The 23981-nt window shown below is 39.8% G+C and overlaps 1 protein-coding gene across 6 annotated transcripts in view; it reads right to left on the reverse strand.

The window, feature by feature from the left end:
* Nucleotides 1–3314: 3314 nt before the first annotated feature.
* ADAM23 (ADAM metallopeptidase domain 23) overlaps nt 3315–23981 on the reverse strand; it is a 302022-nt gene continuing 281355 nt past the window's right edge. For 3 of the 6 annotated variants that reach the window (XM_073646384.1, XM_073646379.1, XM_073646383.1), the window contains one exon: nt 3315–3992. In XM_073646384.1, the coding sequence (XP_073502485.1) occupies nt 3947–3992 (46 nt within the window). In that variant the 3' untranslated portion in view covers nt 3315–3946. Of the gene's footprint in view, nt 3993–17742; nt 17834–23981 lie in introns of those variants that run through there. The other 3 variants (XM_073646380.1, XM_073646378.1, XM_073646381.1) reach the window with 2 other exon arrangements.

Genomic DNA, 23981 nt, shown 5'->3' on the forward strand with positions numbered 1-23981 from the left:
TCTAATATACATGAACTGGTTATGTTCATAGCAATCAGCACTATCAGTAAGTAAAATTGGGTAAAAATTAAGTATTTGATCTGAAGCTTGAAATAACAACCATTCCTGTGAATTCTTAAAGGGAGTCTGTCACCCCCAAAAAATGCAAACTGAACTAATTAAACAGTTCTATAGGGGACTTAGACCTTATAAAAATCATATTAGTGGTATACATTTCACTGATGTAATTAGTCTGAAAACTCTTCATATAACATATGCAAATGAAGGGGCTCGGTGCACCCTTGGCATAGCCAAGAGCTTGGTGCGCCATTATGCCTCCTTCAATTTGCATACTGAGCAGTTTGCTGACTCTGATTGACAGTGCTCAATGCTAGAGCAAGCAATAACTGAAACACATGCACAATGACTGAAGCAGGAGTCAGAAGCACGCATACAGTATGGGGGCAGGTCAGCCTTTCATCACGGGTCCTGTCATGGCACCACAATTCCTACACCCAAAACTGGCATAATTTGGGAGGAGAGGTCAGTTACGTGCTCCTCCTGTCTTCATTGCATTACAGTAGGTCTGTACTGAAGACAGGAGGAGCACGAAACTGATCCCTCCCGCCTCTCCTTTAAAGCCACCTGCTTCATTTCTGGGTGTAGAAGCGGTGGTGTTATGACAGGGCGCAATGATGAAAGGGGGAACCAGCCTCGTACTGTGCGTGCGCCGCTGACTTCTACATAGTGTGCATGTGCAGCAACCACGGTTAGGATTCAGGCAGCGTTTGCGCCGTCCAAGAGAGAGCTGTCAATCAAAGTCAGGGAACCACTCAGTATGCAAACTGAGGAAGGTGTAACGGTGCACCAAGCTCTTGTCCACTCCAAGGGTGCACCAAAGCCCCTTCATTTGCATATGTTATATAAAGAGTTTTCAGACTAATTACAACAGTGAAATGTATATTGCTAATATGATTTTTAGAGGGGTCAAGTCCCCTACATTGCTGTTAGTTCAGTTGGCATTTCGGAGGTGACAGACTCACTTTAAGCCGGCCAAACACATTAGCTAAAAATCATGTGAACCCTCTGATTTGGGGGATGATCTGCATTTTCAGGGCCTCCCATGTTCTGGCAGGAGACATCAATGGAAGAAAGAGCACACTTTCATAAATTTCAACATTTCCAATCATATTCCCTATTAGTGATAAACCACTGTCAGAGGTGTCTTTTCAGCAGAAATAGCTGTTGGCCAAATGAGCATTCAGCCAATAGTTATCTCATGTATGGGCAATGGTAGGTTTGAACTAAATTTTCATAAGCAAATATTTTGGGGGTTAATGTTACACCATTCGTTTAGCTTTAATTACACTAGGAATTACACTAATTAAAATGTTGTTATTCCCTGCCATAGCAATAAATAAAATAGACATTTGCACTTAAAAAAAAAGTTAGAAAATCTTTTAGACACTTAAAGTATAGCATGTAGAAAGGTATAGAAATGATCAGTCCTAATGGATATTACTCTCCACAATTTCAGTGCAAAGCGATGGTTTGCTTTTATCAAAGTATTTCAACTGGCCTGATACAACATTTTCAATAACTGATGGTCATGAACAAATTTATGACCTTTTAAAGGAAACCTGTCCACTTTATTTACCTGCATATAAAAGGTTAATCTGAAGGTAAATAGGGTTAAAATCATATCGATCTGCCTCACTGGAAGCTTGGCTACAGGTGGAAAATGAAGTTATATCCTCACTGTGGTCGATCGCTCACAGTCATCAGGATGCTGCAAGAAGCAGTTACTATACAGTGAGAGCTCTGTAATCACTCCTTGGTACTTTGATTGACAGCCTGCTCTACACACACATGCTGCACACATACGCTACAGAGTAGGCTTTCACTCAAAGTCCTGGGGGTGATTAAAGAGCGCTCACTATGTAGTGAGCGGTGACTTTACAGCCCCCTGCACCGTCCTGGTATATACAGACGAGTAGCCACAGGGAGGGTAAACATTCATTCTTTCCACTATTGCTACTGCTCCACTAAGGCAGACAGACACGATTTTAAAGGGGTTGTCTGGTCTTAAGCCACTTGTCTGCAGTCACTTTATGTTCTGCAGTTTTGTGAATCCTCACATGGAGTGCACTGCAAGCTGTGAGGATACTCCAGTTACGGCGCAAGGAGCAGTGGGAGCGTGATCGCAATTATGTCACATGCCAACTAGATGGTCGCGGCCTCACTCAATAAAAGTGTATTGAGCAAGGCTGGACACAGTCTAGTCGAAATGTGGCCAGAAGTATGTAAATTGAGTACTTGCGGGCACTTGACTGGTGCTCCCGTCACAAGTGCACTGTGCGCTATGAGGATTCACAAGTGTGCAGTCACGTAGAGTGACAGCAGACTTGTAGCCTAAGGCCAGACAACCCCTTTAGCGCTATTTACATGCAGATTTACCCTATATCTGCAGGTATATAGTGTTTCCGGACCTTACAGGTTCGCTTTAAAGGTTCACTTGTGTAAAAGTAATACATGTGGTACTAAGAGCATCGTTTCTAGAAATCTAACACAAATAGCAGTGTGTTTTAATGCCTAATCCAAGTGGTCAGGAACATACAGAAGACATCCATATAGGTCAGGAACAGACAGAAGAGTGTGTGACAATGGCTTAGAAATTCTTGATCACATAGAATTTACAGACAATATGTCTGATATATATATGCAGCAGTGCCTAGTTCATACAGTCATTAAATGTATTTATACACTGACTTACTGACCTCCCCAGCCTTGTAAATTACCTATTAGTTAAGAAAGTGATGCAAACAGTTACATATTTACATGCACAATGGAGAAGATGTGAGAAAAAAGAAATGTGCATATGATCTTGGCACTTTAGTGAATAATTTGAGTATGTAGCTATATTTCTGTTTTCATACATTATGTACAAAATCTGCTTGACAAAAAAATGGAACTTAATCATATTTAGAATTCTTAAATACATATCCATTTACAGTATATACTTTAATAAAGGTGTACGTTTTTGGTTTCAAGCATACAAACCCTAGATCACACCTGTTTTGTGCCAAAATTTCCTGCATGTTCATGCTTAATCTTTCTTATTGATGTATGCAAGCCCAGCGTGCCTACCCTACATGCTAGAAAAATTAGGGGGTGGAACATATATTCATGTATGTGATATACTGTATATATATAAAATATATAGCACATACCTATATACATATAAATATATGCATATATTTCAGTGTGTTTTAATGTAGTATATTGTACATACATGTAAAGCTTTTTGTAGTCAGAAAATGGTTTGATACACGTGATAATTTAAAGATTTCTATTTTCATATGTACATGTCCTCAATAATTTGTTATTCATTGAATGATTTCATGTCCACTCTGCCGCTGCAGAGAAATCATGGCTTGGATTTCAGCAAAAGTTTGCTTTTAATTTAAAAGACAGCAAAGCAGGTAATGATGTGACGTCATAAAATAGTCTTGGTTTTCTCCATCTTCTGTATTTTGAGGGTGGTGTCGAAGGTTGGCCTAATAGCTGGTTGTCTGAGTTAGCACTGTGCCATGCAGCTTTGCTCTATTTTGAAAAAAATAAAAATTGACATGCCTTAGATTTTCACCAATGTTCGTTGAGGAAGGTTAGTCATGCTTATGCTAGACAATGTTTATCAGACATTTCAGTTGTTTCTCATAATCAGCCCTGCGTGAAAAATAAAAAGCTATTGCAGTTGTTTTTTATATTTATTTCATGGGATGTATTTAGGTTGGTGCGCTTTCCAGGTGCTGTATGATTTCTTAGGCGTGTATTAAAAAAAAAGCCATTGATAATATTCTACTGTAGTATTGAAGGCTTAACATATATGGTGATGGCGGAGACAGAGCAGATTCCACGGAGTCATGAACTCAAGCTCAGCGAAGGAAGACGGTGTGGCAAAGTTGCTTTATATTCCAGACTGAGATGGGTCGTATCTTCTCTTTTTGACATTTCTTCCAAAATGTATATAAAAAAAGGAATGGTGAAAAAAAGCAAAGAATGGTTAGTTTACATTGAACAAACCCAAAGAAATGGCTATGTTTATGGCAGAGCAGGCAGATCACCAAGAGGCTGAGTGTCCAAATAATGCTAAAAAGTAATTAAAGCTATTCAATTTACATAACTATTAGTGCCATTGTGCAATATGTGTGTTGTATGCAATGTGAGAATGTAAAGGGAAATTTAGGGATAGGACAATGGTGTCAGTTGGTGAATGTTGCTCTACCATAGAAGCCAACTAATTTATACATAAAAAAAAATCTGTGAATAGTTTCCACAACGCACACCAAGGGGAATGGACTCATTAATTGGTTAGTAAAGAGATAACAGCTCTAAAGTTTTTGTTAAATGGTAAGTACACGGCACACTGATGTCCATTCTCCTTATACTGTGGAAGTCTGTGAAGAAATAGAGCATGACATTACAAGGCAACATACACTTGGTGCAACCTCCCCATTATCTGGCTATATGTGGGGCATCAAGCAAGAGGGCTCATGCATTCAGTCTGGTAACACTTGGCATATGCACCACTACCGCCACCAGTTTCACATGCAAAACACAGAACAGTAGTATAAAAACGATGCATATGCAGCCATGTGTTCTGTGACACGCTTCTGAAGGTTCATTAATCCAAACAAAAAAGTGATTTTAAACAAACTTTTAAGACACAAGATAAAAGCAGGCAGATATAGATATATGTGAGCTGAAAAAGCACAAATGTGACATATAAATATATATATACACACTAATATATACATACATTTATATGTAGAAAGATAAACTCTCCAGATGCTGTACAATTTACTAATACTGGTTCCTACGCAATGATAGGAAGATGGTCCACAAGAAACTACAGAAATCGAAAGATTCTTCCATTTTGTTACACAGCGTGATATCATCTAGAATATGGGAAACGCCAATCTCCGCTCCTTCATGCGGTATATCAGCTATTTTCTCTAGGACTCTCTAACAGACAATGCATAGCACCTTTATTGTCTTGAAGGAAACAATAACCAGCACCATTCTGTCTATAGGATAGAAGACTACAAAATAACAAAGCTGAGCTTTTGCTCACCTTTCCAGAGTCTAGCGATGTCTTTCCACTGCTGTTATGGACTTTGATGATCAGCTGCAGAACTGATGTCATATCTACAGTTATCGTAACCACTGCAGCCAATCACTGGGCTTATGCAATCCACATCACCAGAGCCACTAAACACAGTGACTGGCTGACACAATTATGAGTGCTGTAGACATTACACATCATTGCTGCAGTCAGTCAACAAAGGTGGGCGCAGAGGTGCAGAGGCATCAGATAGAAGTTCAGGTTGTTATTTTATATGTATATGGACTAAAAAAAATTGAAAGTCTGTGAACCGATGGGGTAAGAAATTTGAAACAGGACAACTCCATTTAGGCTTTAATCGCATTATAAAGTTTTGATGCATCCTTCCGCACAAATTTTTCGGCAAAGCTTGCAGTGGATTCTTAAGTGAAGAGAATTTTTAATTACATTTTTTAACCCATTCTTAGAGTTATTCAATGTAAATTACATGCAAAAACAGCAATTAAATGCAAGGTGGAAGGGCGAGATGGAATCGGACTTACATCCAAGTTAATGCTTGCTGTTTGATGGGGTTTTTAGTTATGGCATCATTGAAACAGTTCTAGAAACATTGTCTAGAATTGTTTATTTCCAGTTGTCATTATAGTGTTGCCTTTACATCTCAACCACAGCAAAAATGAACAATATACTGTAAATTGAACTATATGCACTGTTGACAAAACAAAGTAAGGAGAGCCTAAAGGATTTATCCTGCGGCCACTAATCTCATGTACAGGTTAAGTGCACATAGCTGACCTGCTATGCTGTATTATTGTTAATTATCATTATTTAGAGAATATATTTCACTACTTTGTAATCATGCCCTTCTGCTCTTCATTGGCTGATCTCTTTTTTACCTTAGTCTCTGTCCTGATTTTTACTTGCCTGTAATTGATTTTGTAAACCTGATGCTACTTTTACTTTGTTACATAGTACGGTAGAAAAAAGATGAATGTCCTTTAGAGATGAGCAAATCTGCTGAGATTTGTATTAATTAATCGCTAGAATTTGGCAAGAAAATTTTAGTTGCATCATTCAATGCATATTGGATGTTCCTTATCATGGGGTCTCTTCAGACTGTAGAGCATAATAAATGTAGGGTGTAGAAAAAAAACAAAAAAACCCAGCAAGCCGTTCACCTGTCCCACTGCAGCCCGTTGTCCAGCCTCTTCTTTCTGACATCCAGCACCGAGAAGGGCTCTGACATTGCAGCAAATGATGTCAGGTAGTGGGTTGCCCGAGGCCTGGTCAGCAACTTGGGTAACGCACCTTGCAACCCTATGACGTCACAGTGTGACGTCATACATCAGACAGGTACTTGGCACCAGAATTACATTGCATCGTGGGGGACGTCAGAAAGAAGGGGCCGGACAGCGTAGACCACCAGACAATTGGCTAAAGGACAGGTGAACGGTGTGATCATTTTTTGTTTTAACAATTTTTATGACCCTCATCAATTCAGCATAAATGGCTGTTAGCTAGACGTCATTTTGCAGAATTCGCAAGGAATGAATTGCAAAAAAATTTTAATCAGGAGAACCCCAATTTTTCTGTAAAATTCAAGGCAAATTCAATTCAGCTCGAGCAAATTCGCCTATCTCTAATATCCATCAATTTCAACTAGTGGAGTGAGAGGACGTGGATGATAGGAGGAGAGAGAGACATTTTAGAAATGAGTTTACATTATTGATCCAGACGAAGACAAAAACCATTAGGTACTCAAACAATGATATAAGCATTATGGTATGTGCCCACGATGCAGATTTTAAGCAGAAATTTCCTGAGCGTTTTTTCCTCTCCCTCGCAGAAAAAATGCATGCAGATGTTACATGCGTTTTTTCTGCCAGGGAGAAGAGTTTAAGTGTTTTTACATGCGTTTTCGCATGCGTTTTTTCAAGCGCTTTTCCAAGCGATTTTGAGCATCACTTGGAAAAGGGCTTGACAAGTTGGTCACACAATATAAATCCATGCAACAGGCATCGAGATTTCTGCTTAAAATACTGCACCTATAGTAAAAAAAAAAAAGAATTATAAAGTAAAAAATAAAAAAAAGTACTCATAGTCACCTCTGCGGTGGCCCCTGGTCTGCTCCCGGCGGCGTCCTCTCTCCTCGGCGGCCAGCGGTGTTCTGCCAGGACCTGCGGTGACATCATTTAGTCAGCTGATGGTCACGCGACCATCACCTGACCGCTGACCATCAGCTGACTAAATGACGTCAAAGCAGGTCCTGGCAGAACACCGCTGGCCGCCGAGGAGAGAGGATAGCCTCTGGGAGGAGACCAGGGGCCGCTGGAAAGGTGACTATGAATATTTTTATTTTTAACTTTATAATTCTTTTTTAACTTGCAGGTACCATGGTATCGGGTTGGAGGAGAGTCTCCTCTTCTCCAGACCCGGGTACCATCCGCACATTGAACCGCATAACATCCGCATGTATACATGCGGATATTATGCGGTTCAATGCAAGTCAATGGCGGCGATTTTGCAGTGAAATAGCACAATAAATGGTTGTGCTGCGGATTTTTCTGCAATGATAATCCGCAGCGGAAATTTTTGCGGCATGTGCACAGCACAAGCGGATTGTCATTGGGAAACATGGCAGACATCTTAACAAGTGATTTTAATGCGTTTCCGTGGTGGAAATACCGCCGCGGAAAAGCATTAAATCCGCATCGTGGGCACACAGCCTCAGTGTTATTTTGTTCTAATAAATCAACTCTGCCTTGTTTAAAGCTACTACATCTGCTGATTCCACTGTGAACAGCTCCAGAAGAGACTATTCCACAGCTTCAATGCTCTCATATAAGTCTAGTCACCTCTGAAGAGTAAGCCTTTTTGGTCTGCCTCCTTGCCTTTTGAGGAGAATTTCATCTAACATGTTTGATCAGTACCTCTATTGAACAACATATTTTTTAAAATTGACTTTGATTTCCACAATCTGTGAAATATGAATAGCTATGGACAGTGGCATAGTGTCCACAGGGGATGTGACCACCACAGGGCCTAGAGGGATAGGGTGCACGCCGATGGACAGCTTTTCTTTCAACTGTATCTGCATCTTCAGGGTGAGGATATAGTTGAATAGAATACATTTTCTTCCTCGTCTATAAGTGTTGCAGCACTGACACTGTGATGCCCTCCTCCGCCAGTATCAGTTTACGCTCTGGCTCATGCTCACATCTCTCTTCTTGCTTCCTTCAATCACCGTGACCTGGTCAGAAACCTGTGGATCTCAGACCCATAGGACTCTAGTTAGCTTATTACAGAATTTGAATTGCGATTTCATTCATTATTTGTTAAAATATGGAGTTTTCTTTATGCTTTCAGGCTACATTAATGGTTGTTTAGACAGTAATGGCTATTATTATATCTATCAACATTTTTAGGTTAAAATCTAAATGTTTGTAACAACCTACCTTTCTCCCTGGTTTATTGAGTGCAATATAACCCATTAAATGAAGAAATATGAATTCAGACCTTGGTTTGTTTCTTTTATGCTGTAATTTTCCATTACATTACCTTTGATAAACTTGATATGATGAGTTTTAAGGTTGATTATCAGCAAATGTGTCAATCTAAAAGTATCAGTGTAAACGCTAATCTTTATCAGCGATGTCTCAAATACACTCAGATACCACAATGACGGGATGTGGGTAATGTAGGTAGAAAACACAAGGCATTAGTAGATTGCTATCATGTATGCATTTTACATTTACATGCAGCATATTCCATAATTCAGCCCAGGATTGAAGGTGTAATTTAGTTCCCGGGGCTCATTTAGGTTTTAAAACTACATACTGGACAGTAAGACACATAATGCGCCTCACTAACAGTTTACCAAAGTGTCTACAAAAATGAGCAGGATTAAGAAAATTTTTAAAATACACCAGATTTAGTAATGGTGTGCACAAAGTATTGGTCTACAGCAGTGTTTCCCAAACCCCATCCTTACGGCCCCCCACAGGTCACGTTTTCAGGATCTTCTTAGTATTGCACAGGTGAGAGAATTCCTGATGCCTTGATGATACTTCAATCACCTGTGTAATACTAAGGCGATCCAGAAAACATGACCTGTGGGGGCCGTAAGGATGGGGTTTGGGAAACACTGGTCTACAGTAAGCAAACCAAGAGATGACATAAGGAAGAGCAAAGTGTCCAACATGTCCAGCAGGATGTGATAACACATATTACACAGCATGTGCCACCATGATAAATTTGGTAAACCTTCTGTCTACCTCATCTGATTTTAAGCTGTGTAGATCTGAAGGGGTTGTCTTTCTGCAAAGAGTTCTGAAATTTCATAAACTAATGTGTTTTGGCATAAGGAAGCAACTTATTGCAGCACTAACATAGAAACCCTTCCGCTGCTCATGGCTACCATGTGTAAGGAGACTGCTGTGTCTATAGCTCCACAGGTGACATCAGTCATATGATTTAACGTGGCCGCCTCACGGGGAGGTTCATCATCCGGGGCAAAATCTCCTGAATCTGCATTTATAGCATGGAGAAAAGAGGATGTTGTATGGGTAAATGACATGTCTGACATGTCCGCAATCATCAGCCAATGAAGCCTCTGATTGGCTGCAGTGGTCATGCAGCAAGGAAACCGAAGTAAGGAGAAGGATCGGTAGTAGAGTATAGATTTTTTTCACCACGGTCAACCTGAGTTTAAAAAAAGGGGTAACTAACTCCTTCATTAAGAATATTTGAAGGAAATAGATACACAGGGTATTGTGTCACATAGAAAAGTGCAGAAAGCAGTTTAAGTCTTTTTTTAGATTTTGTAAAGATGAATAATTTGAGCTGTTTCACCATTCAATAAACTCACAAAATAGGAAAGATTTATCAAGCTAAGTGTGCCTGAATTCTGCACAATGTGCACCAAAAAACTGTCTTTCATGACTTGCACCATATTTATTGTGCAAATTGCCTCTTCAGAGAGGAAGAGGACTAGAACTCTAGTGCCACCTACTGGAAGTAGTAATCATAAAAGTCAATATCGACCCTTTAACGAGCCATGCCGTATGACTTAGGATAAAACCCAAATCAGAATCTCAATTTGCAGATATTGTTTCGGGGTATTGCCCAATATCAGTGAAAAGTATGAGATCTGATTTGGCTGAGAGGCTTAAGACTGGGATCTAAGTGGTGACGCTTCTCTTTGTGGAGAGTGACAAGCCAGGCCTGGCATGTCAGAGTGAGGAGACTTAGAAACCATATTTATTATAAGTGTTAGAAACTCTACACCTTGTCTGACAAGAGGACATAACCTCACTAAAGGGGGCATGTTATGTATTTTTTTAAAAGCGCCATGGCCTAGCATGCAAGACCATGAGCCATAATTGTGCAGCAAAATTCTGCCATAGAGTAAGAGAACAAATATGTAGTATGAATTTTAAGTACACAGGCCAAAAATACACAAAATTCATCATGAACCATCCTGATAAATCTAACACATTTTAAGACTGTATAGTCGAAACTTGCATTTGTCTACAAATTAGGGCATATTCACATGTCAGTATTTGATCAGTATTTTGCATCAGCATTTGTTTGCCAAAATCAGGAGTGGAATTTACAGAGAAAAGCTATAGTTGAAGGGTTGATACTATTGATACTAGTGATGCGCGCACGTGCTCAGATAAGGTGTTATCCAAGCATGCTCGGATGCTAACAGAATTTCTTTGGTGTGCTCGAAAAATATGTTTGCGTTGCCAAGGCTGCATGTCTAGCAGCTGCTAGACAGCCGCACCACATGCAGGGATTGCCTGTTTGTTAAGCAATCCCTGCATGTGTTGCGGCTTTTTAACATCTGCAAGACATTCAGCTGCTGCGACACAAATATATTTTTTGAGCACACCGATACTCTATTAGCATTCGAGTGTGCTTGGATAACACCTTATCCGAGCATGTTTGGGCATCATTAGTTGACACCTATTCTGTGTTTTGGAGACACTCCTGGTTTTGGCATACAAATACTGATGAAATACTGATTAAAAATACTGATGTGTGAATAAAGCCTTAGACAGTATTATTCTCATTTCCCAAACTGTTCTCATCAGACATTTCTTAATGTTCTCATTTCCCAAACTGGCCGAGAGCAAGAAAAACTTTGATTCATACATTGATTAATGACAGCAGAGAAGCCATTAAGGCAAGTTCTAAGGTACCAAATCCAGTTGTACTTTAGAGACCCCCCTACTACACAAGCCCTATTATTAGTCCATATTATAATATTTTTCAGACGTGTGCATGGCTTTTTAATTTTTTTGATTCAGTTGAGAATTTACAGATTTAAATAAGTGCAATTTATCCTCTAAAATAAAGATATTAAAATACACTAGGTTCTGTGTGTGAGTCACAACAGAGGTGCACCTTGAGACTTCAGGCCATGGTGACAATCAGTAACAATTCGCCCTAAATGTCACATTAAAAAGCTGTTGGACTTCCTCATAAACTGCACCTCATATAGTTATTTAAGTAAATCACAAATATGTTTTATCTGTGAAGTCGGTACAAATTTAAGGGATTTTCCTACTTTCCATCATTTTATTACTGCGGTTGGCCAACCTTTGAGAATTAAGGGGATGTTGCACGTATTTACCACAGCAGTACACTCTAAGTTTTCCCTGCAATGCGGTGGGTACAGGTACCCCAATGTGTAGGGAACCAATCACTTGAATGAGGCCACATGGCAATTTCATGCAAACCAGCACCCCGAGCACCTGCTCCACCACCGCTCCATCCCAATCATTCTCAGGATTGTTGGGGGTTCCAGAGTTTACACCATCACCGCATCTCTTTCAGTCTGAGGATTGTTGGGTGTCTCAGAGGTTGGATGTCCACCGATCATAAAGTGATGATCAGCAGGCATCACTTTATAAGATGGGCAAACCCCTTAAAAAACACAATTATAGTACTGCGACAAAACCAGCGCAACATAAATGAACATCAAGAACACTGGAAAGCCATGCACAATAGAAATTAAATCTATTTTACAAAGTAACTTCTTTTTTTCTTTATACATTATGACTAAACTATTTTTATTTTAAAACCATATTTAATGGTGAACGTGAACATTTCTAAATTAATCAAGACAAAGAAAACAGGTCTCACTCACAACATAAGAAGTTAGAACAGCCCATATAGACAAGCATTATCAAGTACCTAGCACCAATATAGCATAGAGGGTTTTTACAAGCTTCTTACATAAGCAGCTGACAGATAAAAGCATACAGTAAGTAAGGATTCCACAGTTAGTCCCTTCATCCAAAGTTCATTTTAAGTGTATTTTAATGTTCCCATTCCCTTGAATAATAACATGCACGTCAAGCTGTGTGCTAGGCCAGGCCAGAGATTGAGGTTCTGCTACAGCAAATAATTAACACTGGATTTATTTTATGTAGCTATTGGTAAAAAATAGAATTCAATTGTCTTTTCAAGATGAATGAAAAATGACACTTTGGGTGCAAAGATAATAGCTAGATAGCTTTTGGAGAAAAGTCTACTTTTTCCAACAATATATGGTAGATTTTTCCTTACTTTGATTGACAGCTATGAATTTTCCATAGTAAATCGTATAATTTATTACAACCTGCATGAATTTTTAAATTAAGATAACATTTTTTTCTTCTCTATTTTTTTCTTTTCTTTATTAAAGAAGCACTGCCATCAAAGTGTCTATCCTCTTTAATATATTACAGGCATCATATTATTTAGCACTGTGTACTTACATTTGCTTATTTCACCTTTCTACCCAGCTAATTCTTCTCTTTTCTCTGCTCTATGTAGAAACAGGAAGTCTCTTGTCCCTGCATTTATCATTCCCCTCTTCAACCTCTGACCCATCTGCTCCCTCCTCCACCTGTCAGGGACTTTTGCAGTGACTTATGCAGGGAAAACTGACCTCCTGTTTCTACAGAGAGCTTAGAAGGATTCAGCTAGTCAGTTTTTAATCACATGATGTCATAGACCTAACAAAAAACAAGAATTAACTGGGTAGAAAGGCAAAATAAGAAGTTTTAGGTACACAGGCTATGTAATATGATGATTGCAATATTTTAAGGAGGATAAAAATTTTGATGGGAGTGTTTCTTTAAACTGTTGTTCTTTTTTAAAGTTTGCAAGTAAAGTTAACAATAAAACAGAGAGTAAGAAATCCTAATTTGAGATCACAAAGTAAAAACTTTTTATGTGGTTATTTTCTCTACTAGTGCTAAGTCCCGAGCCTCCACCCTGACAATTTTAAATTACACATATTCAAAGTTTATAACTACAACAGATCAGCACAATAAGCAGCTCTAAAGGTTCCCAGGCTGGTGCTCATCTCATCCAAAGTCAAAATCAGAGTTTAAAACTTTGTGAAGTTTCCCTTCAGATTTTCTTAATCATTGTATATTAAAGGCAACCTGACAGCTGCTCTGTGCTGCCTGATCCATGGGCAGCATGTATCAGACACGGACTGCTTGATTTCAGCCATGTATCTTTAACTCTGAAACACTGCGGCGTTTCAGAGAGAAACATAGTTTAATAGCCGTCAATTACCGAGCCACACGGGTGACTAGTTGGACAAGAGGGTCCCGGGGTCCTCCCTGTCCACTGCTCCTAAGTGATAGGTCTCACCCACTGTACATGTATGGGGAGAGATCTGTCACTCCAGGGCAGTGGGCAGGGAGAAGCCCAGGGACCCTCCTGTCCAACTAGTCACTTGTGTGGGTCAGTAACTGACGGCTATTAAACTATGTTTCTCTCTGAAATGCTGCAGTGTTTCAGAGTTAAATATATATGGCTGAAATCATGCAGTCAGTGTCTGATACATGCTGCCCATGGATCGGGAATTCCAAATCATGTCATGTCTGTATGACAGATCTAAAAGCCTTAATACTGAATGGTCATTTCAAGGACAACAGGGAGAAAAAAATCTGGGAATTCAAATTGATAAGGATGTTCAATTCCTTGTCAACAGGACTCAATCTAACACCTGGATTTATGACTCACTACATGGACACAATTCACGCCTCCAGATAATTAAACATTCTCACGGCCTCTCCATTTGCAACAAAAAAAAAACTAATTTGATCTCCTTGACTTATGGTAGGAAGCTTCACCTCATGAACAAATGTCTTGTTGTAACATCTCTTAAATGTTGTGCCTTGTGTCTTATGAATTCATTTGTAATATTGCCTGAAGAAGGAGCATGTGTGCTCTGAAAGCTTGCATATATATGTATATTTTTTTTTCTGGTTAGCCAATAAAGGTATCACTCCAAGAATACTTTTGTTATTTTTGGGCATAAAATTATTTACATTGATTAATGTTGATACATAGTTTTGTGAGAAAAGAGTCAGAATAACCTGTGCTTTCATCATGTAAACCTCTGCTCTTTCTGTGATTTGGGGTCCAGCAGACAGTCCTATCAGTGACAGACAGCTTTCTGTGTATATGTGTGTTTACAGAGGTCGCTGTCAGTCACTGCTAGAACCGTTCCCTGGACCCAAAATCCCAGAAAGAGCAGAGGATTAAATGAATAAATCACAGTTTATTCAGTCTTTTCTCACAAGACTATACATCAATCTACTAAGCTTCCCTGCTCTATAACACGGTGCCTGCAGATTAAACTGCATTTTTATGGTGACAGGTCCCCTTTTAATATAACACTTCTGTATAGAGCTGTTTTTCCACTTTTTATTCCACCCCCTACTGGAGGGAGAACTGTGGCTAAGTCACAATTTATAAATCTGGCTTACAGTTTATTTGCATTGCAAACCATGACCACTTCTCCACCAACTTTTCCAAAGTGCCAATATTGGCTTAAAACAGCAAAAATGCTCTAAATTTTGCACAAAAATTACTGAGCGATATAGTCAGAGAACTGGCAAAAACCTCTTGATGAATTCTCAATGTCTTTTCTTTATAGTTGTGTGAGATCATAGATTCCCAGGAACTAGTGATGAGCGAGTATGTTCTGTTAACCCTTTCGGCGGGTATGCTCTAGCGAACACTAAGTATCTTCCACGTGCTCGGGTGTTATGTTTCAGTCTTTCTGTGTGCATGATCTGCGACTGACAGCTTTAATACATGTGAGGAATGTCTGCTTCTTAGGCATTCCTCATGTATTAAAGCTGTCAAACAGTCGCAAATCATGCACACAGAGAGAATGAAACATAACACCCAAGCACGCGGAAGATACTCGGTGTTTGCTCCAGCATACTCGCTGAAAGGGTTAACAGAACATATTCGCTCATCACTACCAGGAACCACTATTGTGGGACATAGGATCAGACATAGAAAACTCAATCTACTTGACACATGACAACAGCCCAGTCCTGTCAAAACTCACTATTTCTGGTCAGGTTTCAGTAATTCATTTATATATGCACTCGCCTCTTATACCTTCACTAGGTAGTGAGATGATGTGACTGGCTTGTATGATAGCATCCATGTTCATGGATTTATTCTCACATTATTACATGAGGCTGGAGCATAAAGTGAATAAGCGTGTGTAAGCATGAAGGTATACAGTAACCACCTATATCCTTATGTGGTGTGGTTACCTGGCTCACATATCTTTTTATTATATTATTATTATCTTATTAGATACAAGGAGTTTTATAAATGTGTCTGTATTTGAGACAAAAGATTGATAACATACTCAAAAGGCAAACTTTTCTGTGAAAATGCCTTAACATAATCACTTCATTTGATGCATCACTTCCATTGCATTTAGGCATGTAGGGGTTAATTAAATCCACATACATTTAGTTTTTGTGTCAAAAAATAATTGATTTTAAAATACAGATGAACAACAAAGGAAAATTATGTTACAGATATTTGTTCCTAAAGCAACACTCCAGCGTTTTTTGTTTTTTTTATTGCAGTGCTGGAGTGGTCGCACTAATGTACATTTCCTGCCCCCCGCATTATACTTTCCAGCCATTATCTTCAGCTCTTCCTGGCGAGGCTCCGGACCCACAACGACATCTTGTGACCGTAGGTCCTGACTGACTGGAAGTCAGAGATAATGGTCACAAGCTCTCAGTATAAGTCTATGAGAGCCGCGTTCTGGCCCTCATAGACTTACACTGAGAAGTGACCGCCAGCCGCCAACAAACACCGGAGCGATCCAGCAGGTCATAACCTGCTGGAGACAGACCAGAGCGGAGCAGATAAAATTTAAAGATGGTGCCTGGTAAGTATGAAACTAGGTACAGAGAAATTAGATTCATAGTGTCTCTGAAGGGCAATGTACATCATGAGCTTCCCCTGTTTGATAATAATCTGTAGTTGAGCTATCTTTATGTCCTAAGTAATGGTTATTATTGCTAGTGTTGCTTATGTGTGTGCAGTGGGGTTTTTACTATAAACAATCTCATTCATACAATTTGATTGCTGTCGATTCCACAGATATTCTACACCTCTACAGGGCTCGTCATGCTAATAATATTGTATTGTATTGCTAATAATACGCGGCACTCCCGCCGACCAGCTGTTATCAGTGGCGGCCGCCTGCCGGAAGTCCTTACCTGCGGTGCTTGGCCGTCAAGTTGCACTGGCTGCCACGGGGTACTACATATCCGCCTCCCATTCAATTGAATAGTCGGCAGCTGTGCAGTACACCGCGGCAGCCACTACTACTTGACGGAGGAACCCCGCAGGTAAGGACTTCCGGCCGGTGGCCACTACCGCCGGCACCAATAACAGCTGATCGGCAGGGGTGCCACTGTGTGGGACCCCGGCCGATCATACATTGATGCCCTATCCTTTGGATAGAGCATAAATGTAAAAGTAGTGGACAACTTCTTTAATGCTGACGTTGTGTACATCAGTCTTAATGAATGGGACTGTTGGAGTAAAATGTACCCAATACATTTAGAGGCACACGCCACTTAAAATATTAGGTCCTGGTTATAGCCGACATGCGCCTCCATTAGAAATGTACTCCAATCAAATTGGGCTGCATTTCTATAAAAATTTACACTACTAAAGTGGCATAAATTTTTATGAAATAGGCTGGAAGGAATAGGCACATCCTGGACATGCTCTGCCCATTTTGGCATCAAAATGTTTGTGCAACTTCAGAGTTATGTAGAAATTTTGCAATATTTGCAGGTGTTTTATGCCAGAACACTGGCAAAAACACCTTTATGAATAGGGGTGTTTATGTGACATCCAGAAATGTTCCCAATTAATTCACATAAGATGCAGGAATGTTGATGTAGCATGCCTAATGAAACACTGGGGCAGATTTATTAAAACCATCAAATGTAAGGTCTACACTGCAAGCTGAGGATTCAGTTGGACAAGTGGATAACAGAAAATACACTCCTCTTCTGCTGTAAATATCCTGAAGACTCATTGACTACATCAAATCATAAAAGTAACAAAATGGGGCTCAGACTCTATCAGGAAGTGCCCTAAAAATATGTCTATTTTTCAGCTATCTTGTCACCCAAGTAGCATTCACTTCTGCATTCTTGTGGTTTAATTAACATTTCAAATTAGTGAAATACTAGAACCATGTAGCAGAAACTCAAATGTGATATACAGTAAGCAGAAAGAGTTATGGCATTGCCACTGAAGAGAAGACATGCGTTGTTCCTTACTTAAAGCCCCATCCAGTCCCCCCAAGGACAATTGCTGCTACCAGGATGGCACCAGCGATGGACCCTATTATAAGGTTGGTAGCACTAGGACCTGTGATAAAGGATTATGGGAAGAAAAACATAAGAACCAACCACAAAAGGCAAATCATCTTGTGTTCTAATCTACAAAATACATACAGATTAATCTCTATTAATCTCTATTTTTACCTCATCTAGTAAATGAGGATTTTTTTAATTCATTTGCTACACTTGTCTCATTCCATTAAGCTTTTAACTGCTAACCATTTAACAGCACATTATTCTGCAATAAAATTGGTTAGGGGAATTTTATCCTATAAGGTTTAGTGTTTTAGTAATAGGATATTTGAACGTTAATACAATTTTGTTTTCTGCATTTCCTTTTTATTGTTTCTTTTTTCACCTTTTACATATTTTGAAAAGAAATATGATATTACTGGGTACTGTTTCTTTTCCTTGTCCAGGAAGAAGAGAACACATTATTAGTAAGAAATAGGATATCCATTAATTAACAATTTTTTCGGCTCATGTAAAAGCTATGAGTCTAAGTTGTAACAATTAAATTGTCCTATTTGTATAAATTCTGCTAATGCTATTTATACTTTAATCATTTTAACAAGAGTCTTCGGGTCGACTGGACTCTCCTAGACATCAAAGCAATTTATTTGACATTTACATGATCCATCAAACAATGTAGTGAGCAAGCTAAAAAAAAAAAAGAGGTGGTGCATAAGAGATCCTTCTGGGTAATTATCTTTAAACAGCAAAGAGAACACTTGAAGACTGAAGGGTCCTTGAAATAATCATCTCATAGTCACACTTTAACATTTCCATAACCTTGTCAGTTTGCATTCACTTCTATAACTCACAGCTTGCTTGTGCAGATCATTGTCAGATTCATTATATAGACAGGTTTCACGCAGTACAAAATTTAGGTAAGTGGTGTCTCAGACTAAATGTAACATTTCATTTTCCTGTCTGTTAATGTAATTCAGTTAAACCTCTATACTGAGCCACCAATTCCTTTAAATGCAGACATGTAACATGTCCCATCTGAATCCCTATTCCACTGACATATATTACTCATACACTGATTTATTTTGAGAGCCCTATAAGGCTATCTGCCCACAGTTCAGAAATGCTCTGGATTTTTCCTGAGCGTTTCTGCATCTCCCTGGCAGAAAAAACACATGCGGATTTTACATGCGTTTTTTCAGCCAGGGACAAGGGTTTATCACGCGTTTTGCACATGTGATTTCGCATTCGGGTTGTCAAGCGCTTTCCAAGCGATTTTAGCATCACTTGGAAAAGTGCTTGACAACTTGGTCACACTATATAAATCCATGGAACTGGCATGGATTTTATATAGTGTGACCAAGTTAGTTAAAAAAAAGAATAAAAATGGTAAAAAATAAAAAAAATACATTATACTCACCTTCTGATGGTCCCCAGTCTCCTCAGCGATGCGTCCGGTCTCCCCGCTGTCTCGCGGTTGTGTAAAAGGACCTTCCATGACGTCATTTAGTCATGTGACAGGTCACGCGACCGCCGACGTCAGCGGTCACGTGACCCGTCACATGACTAGATGACGTCATGGAAGGTCCTTTTAGACCAGCGCGAGCCGCCGGGGAGCCAGGACGCATCGCTGAGGAGACTGGGGACCATCAGAAGGTGAGTATAATGTATTTTTTTATTTTTAATTATTTTTTTTTACAGGTACTATGGTACCCAGGTCTGGTGGAGAGTCTTCTCTTTTCCAGACCCGGGTACCATCCGCACATTGAATCGCTTAATATCCGCATGTGCACATGTAGTCATGCGGATATTAAGCTATTCAAGGCAAGTCAATGGCGGCAAAAACGCCGCGATTACGCAAAATAATTGGTAGTGCTGCGGATTTTTTCGCAATGATAATCTGAAGTGGAAATTTCTGCAGCATGTGCACAGCACATGCGGATTATCATTGGGGAACATTGCAGACCTTCTACCAAGGGTTTTTTAAGCGTTTCTGCGGTGGAATTGCCGCTGTGGAAACGCTTAAAAAACGCATAGTGGGCACACAGCCTAAAAGGGTATTTGACTTCCTAGTAGGAATAGCAAAAAAACACGGGAGTCCCTTTTTTATTACCCTTTACTTTCTTGAATGTCTTATGTGAAGGATGTAGACTTTCACAAGATAAAGTAAGGCCCTTAGTTTATTCTTTAAACCTTCAAACCCGAAGTCCCCACAAAGGGGGAAGATGATCTCCAGTGGGACCTCAAGTCCAGACTTACTCAACTGGATTGAGAACCTTTTAAGCAAGAAGCTTTTAACCACCTTGTAGTCATCTCTTTTTACTTTAACTTTTTTAGTGCAAAGCATAACCTCTGATACTGCAAACATAGGGCTACCAGTATGCCCAATGATAAATGCATACATAGGGAGCAGCCGGTCAGTCTAGCTGACTGGCCTGGGACAAACTGGTGGGGGCATACCTCTGTGACTAGTCACCTCATCCTCTGTCTCAATTTAAATACTCTGAAATGCCTTTACGTGTCAGAGTACATCAACCTTGTTTGTAATGAGGAAGCATTTCCCCGACTCAGGCTGCCTGGGGTTCTGGCAGTATGAATCAAGTGTCAGGTTCCCTTTAATTATGGTATAGTAAACAATGGTAAGCTATCCCTTTGTATCTTCAACAGAACTGGTATATAATGGAATAATTAGTATGTTCAAAATTAAACTTCATTTTTGGCTCAGTACAATGCACTTTACGCTGTGCTACATTACCATTAGTGCAGCCATTTAAATACATTGAAATGTTGGAAACAGTAGAATTGAATAGTCATAAGGCAAACATGCAAATAGGTGTTCAAACAATAATAGGCTTTCTGTATCCACTAGAAAAGTCTTATAGTACTTACCTTCTGAAAACTCATTTGGTACAAACCATTATAACATCTGCTAACAATAACAGTTCAGTGCTTGCAAAACACAATAATTAGTATTCAAACCTATAGTACATTCTATGAAAATAATATTTAATATTGATATTTTTTGCTGCATCCCACTAACTTATTCCCCATACCAGACTCTACACAATGACAAAACCTTATTACTACATCTACAACAGATTACAAAACTCAAACTACACAAAGATGTATAACACAGCTTCTAGAAAGGGTACATGAAACAAAAAATACCTTTAACAGTTACTGCAAAGTGAATTCACATAAATACAGATTACACTGTAACAGGATAAAAGACTGTATTTGCACAATAAACCAATCTTGTATGTGTATTCTGTAAAACAGTGCAAGAATGGGTTTTGTCACCAAAACTAGATTTCTGGATTAGTATTGACTTTATTGTAAATTCTGATAATTCTCGAGACAGCAGTTAGTTAGGTCATTTCATTTGGCTGACAATTAGAAAAAGTTTTTCTCCCCATTACATGCACATTCTTTTTATCTAACATGATTATTTCTATGGCAAGGGGAACATGAGAAACAGCAAAATACCCTAATTCTGTTTGTCTGATTGAAATTATACATAACAAGATTCAGAGGTTGAATGATTCACAATATATTGAGTCTGCCAACAAATATCTACTTTCATGAACAACTGAAAGAGGACCTATAGCTTCCTGGAAAACTTCATAATGTAAAGGGGTAAGAAAATATAAAATCTTACTCAAAAACACTGTATGTTATTGGGGAAACTAAAAAAATTGTGACACATTTTATGATAATAGCTCTGGCTTTTTAAGAAAGAGGCAAAAGTGGGCTGAAGTGGAGGCTCTCTGCTGCCTCAGTATTTGACAGCTGTGTGAGACTTCCGCATTCTCAGCTAGGAAATACCACTGTGTGGGGGATGATTGGCAGTGTGCAGCATGGAAACAACAATGGAGATGCTGTTATCTTCATAGACAGGAGAGATGCTGTTAACTTCATTTACAGGGAAGGTGCTGTTACATTCATAAGTAGTTATGTAAAAAGAGATGAAAGATGGATTTTTGTGTGTTGTGTCACAATCCCATCTATCAGTGTATCTGGACTCAGTGAATGACTGTTCTGGAGTCCAATATAGGGCAGGGGCGAGCTGAGCTGTCAGTATGGTGATGGACAGCTCATCCAACCAATCGAGAGCTGGGGAGTTCTGAGCTGTGCCTTAAGTGACAGTTTAGCTGTTCAATCAGGGCAAGAGTGTGTCGGGGCTTCCTCCATGTGTCTCCTGCTCGGGGTAATTCCCTGGTTATTTAGCAAGCTCTCTGCCTTAGATTTCTGCCAATTGTAGCTTTGCTCAAGTGGTGTGCTCTATGCTTCAAGTCTGGTATTCTAATCTTTGTTGCTTGACCTTGTATTTGTCTTGACCATCTGTTTGCCTAGCATATTGGCAAGATCCACTACCTTCTTTGAATTCTGACTTTGGACTGTGACCTGACTACGCCTTTGTCTCACCCCTCTGTTTATAACGTACCCTCCTGGCTTTTGAGCTTGGATCTGATGACTACCCAGCCTCGCAGCTTGTCCGTTAGTGACTAGTGTCATATTACAAGTGACTTGTACTTTTGTCTTTTTTGCCAGTATGGATCCTGTTCACACGCTCTGTGACCATGTGGCGAATCTGACGCAGATGATTCAGTATCTGGTTAAGGAATACCAGAGTCTTGAATCGTTGCAATATCAGTTGCAGGGTCAGATAATTAGTTGGATGAAAACTTCCCGTAGCTCTCCACTGCTGGCAGTGGCTTATGTGATGACAGAATCTTCTGATGTGCAGTTGCTTTCTCCAGAACCAGTGTTGGCCCTTTCTGATAAATTTTCAGGGGAAAAAGACCAGTTTAGGATGTTCAAGGAGAGCTGTAGGCTATTTTTTACTCTGCGACCCCGGTCATCAGGGAATGAGTCCCAGCGGGTGGGAATAATCATATCCTTACTGCGAGGGGGTCTTCAGACTTGGGCATTTTCTTTGTCTCTCAAGTCCCAGAATGGTGATCTGTAGATGATTTTTTTAATGTCTTAGGGTTAATCTACGACGAACCAGACAGAATCCAGGTCGCGGAAGCAAAGATCATGAACCTGACACCTCTGAGGACTATAATACAGAGGTTTGTAAATGGTCCACTGAAGTTTTGTGAACTGATGCAGCTCTCAGGTGTCAGTTTCGCAGAGGCTTTTCGGATACACATAAGGATGCTCTGGCTCTGCATACTCCACCCTGTTCTTTGGGGGAGACAATGACTCAGGCCATTTAGTTGGATTGCAGGATTCGGGAGGCGTGATGAGCGACAGGGAGTTTCAGTCATCTCCCCCGAATCTGTCCACCTATCTGTGGTGCAACCGCTGAAAGTTGTAATTGCTAGCTCTCGGACTGTTGAGAGGAGAAGTTGGCGCAATTTCAGACTCTGCCTCTGTTGTGGTCATGCTGGGCATTTTCTCAAGGACTGCAGAAAGCAAGCCGTCGGGAAACACATAGGTCTGGGTGGTTGTCGAGGAGGTTACCCACACCTCCAGGTATCTTTTTACTCCTCAGATAAAGTACTGCTGAACATGGAACTACTTTGATTAAATCAGTCATTATCAGCGGTTGCTTTCATTAATAGTGGGTATGCTGCCAACTTCATCGATTCCCGACTGGTACTGAGAATAAGATGAGGGACAGTTAGATTGGAAAGACCCATTCCAATTGTTGCCATTGACAGGACACCATTACTCCAGAAACTTGTCCAGCTGGTAATGGTGAAATTCACACTTAAAGTGGGAACACTTCACTCAGTCCATCTCCTCCTATGTTTTGGATAATTTGACTGCTGGGTAGGTATTGGGATTTCAATGGATGTGTATTCACAATCCTATTATAGCTTGGTGTCGGAAGGATAATGTTAAGTGGAGCCTAACTGTTGTAAGAGATGTACAAATTTACTCCGCTAGTCTGGAGGGTCTACCAGAGTTCCGGAAAAACTTCGGAGATGTGTTCTCGCAAAAAGAGATATTACTTCCCCATGATTGTGCTATTAATCTTATCCCTAATGCCAAATTGCCTAAAGCTCACCTGTATAATTTATTGGGTCCTAAACGTACTGCCATGAAAGAATATGTAAATATGTAAACGAAAGTTTACAAAAAAGACATATCCGTCCTTCCTCCACGCCTGTAGCTGCTGGGTTTTTCTTTGTTAAAAAGAAAGATGGGGGTCTCCGTCCTTGCCTCGATTTCTGTGAATTAAAGAAAATTATGGA

This window comes from Phyllobates terribilis, unplaced genomic scaffold, assembly GCF_046119375.1.
Source record: "Phyllobates terribilis strain yellow unplaced genomic scaffold, ASM4611937v1 Scaffold_9__5_contigs__length_417890890, whole genome shotgun sequence".
NCBI classification, from domain to species: Eukaryota; Metazoa; Chordata; class Amphibia; order Anura; family Dendrobatidae; genus Phyllobates; species Phyllobates terribilis.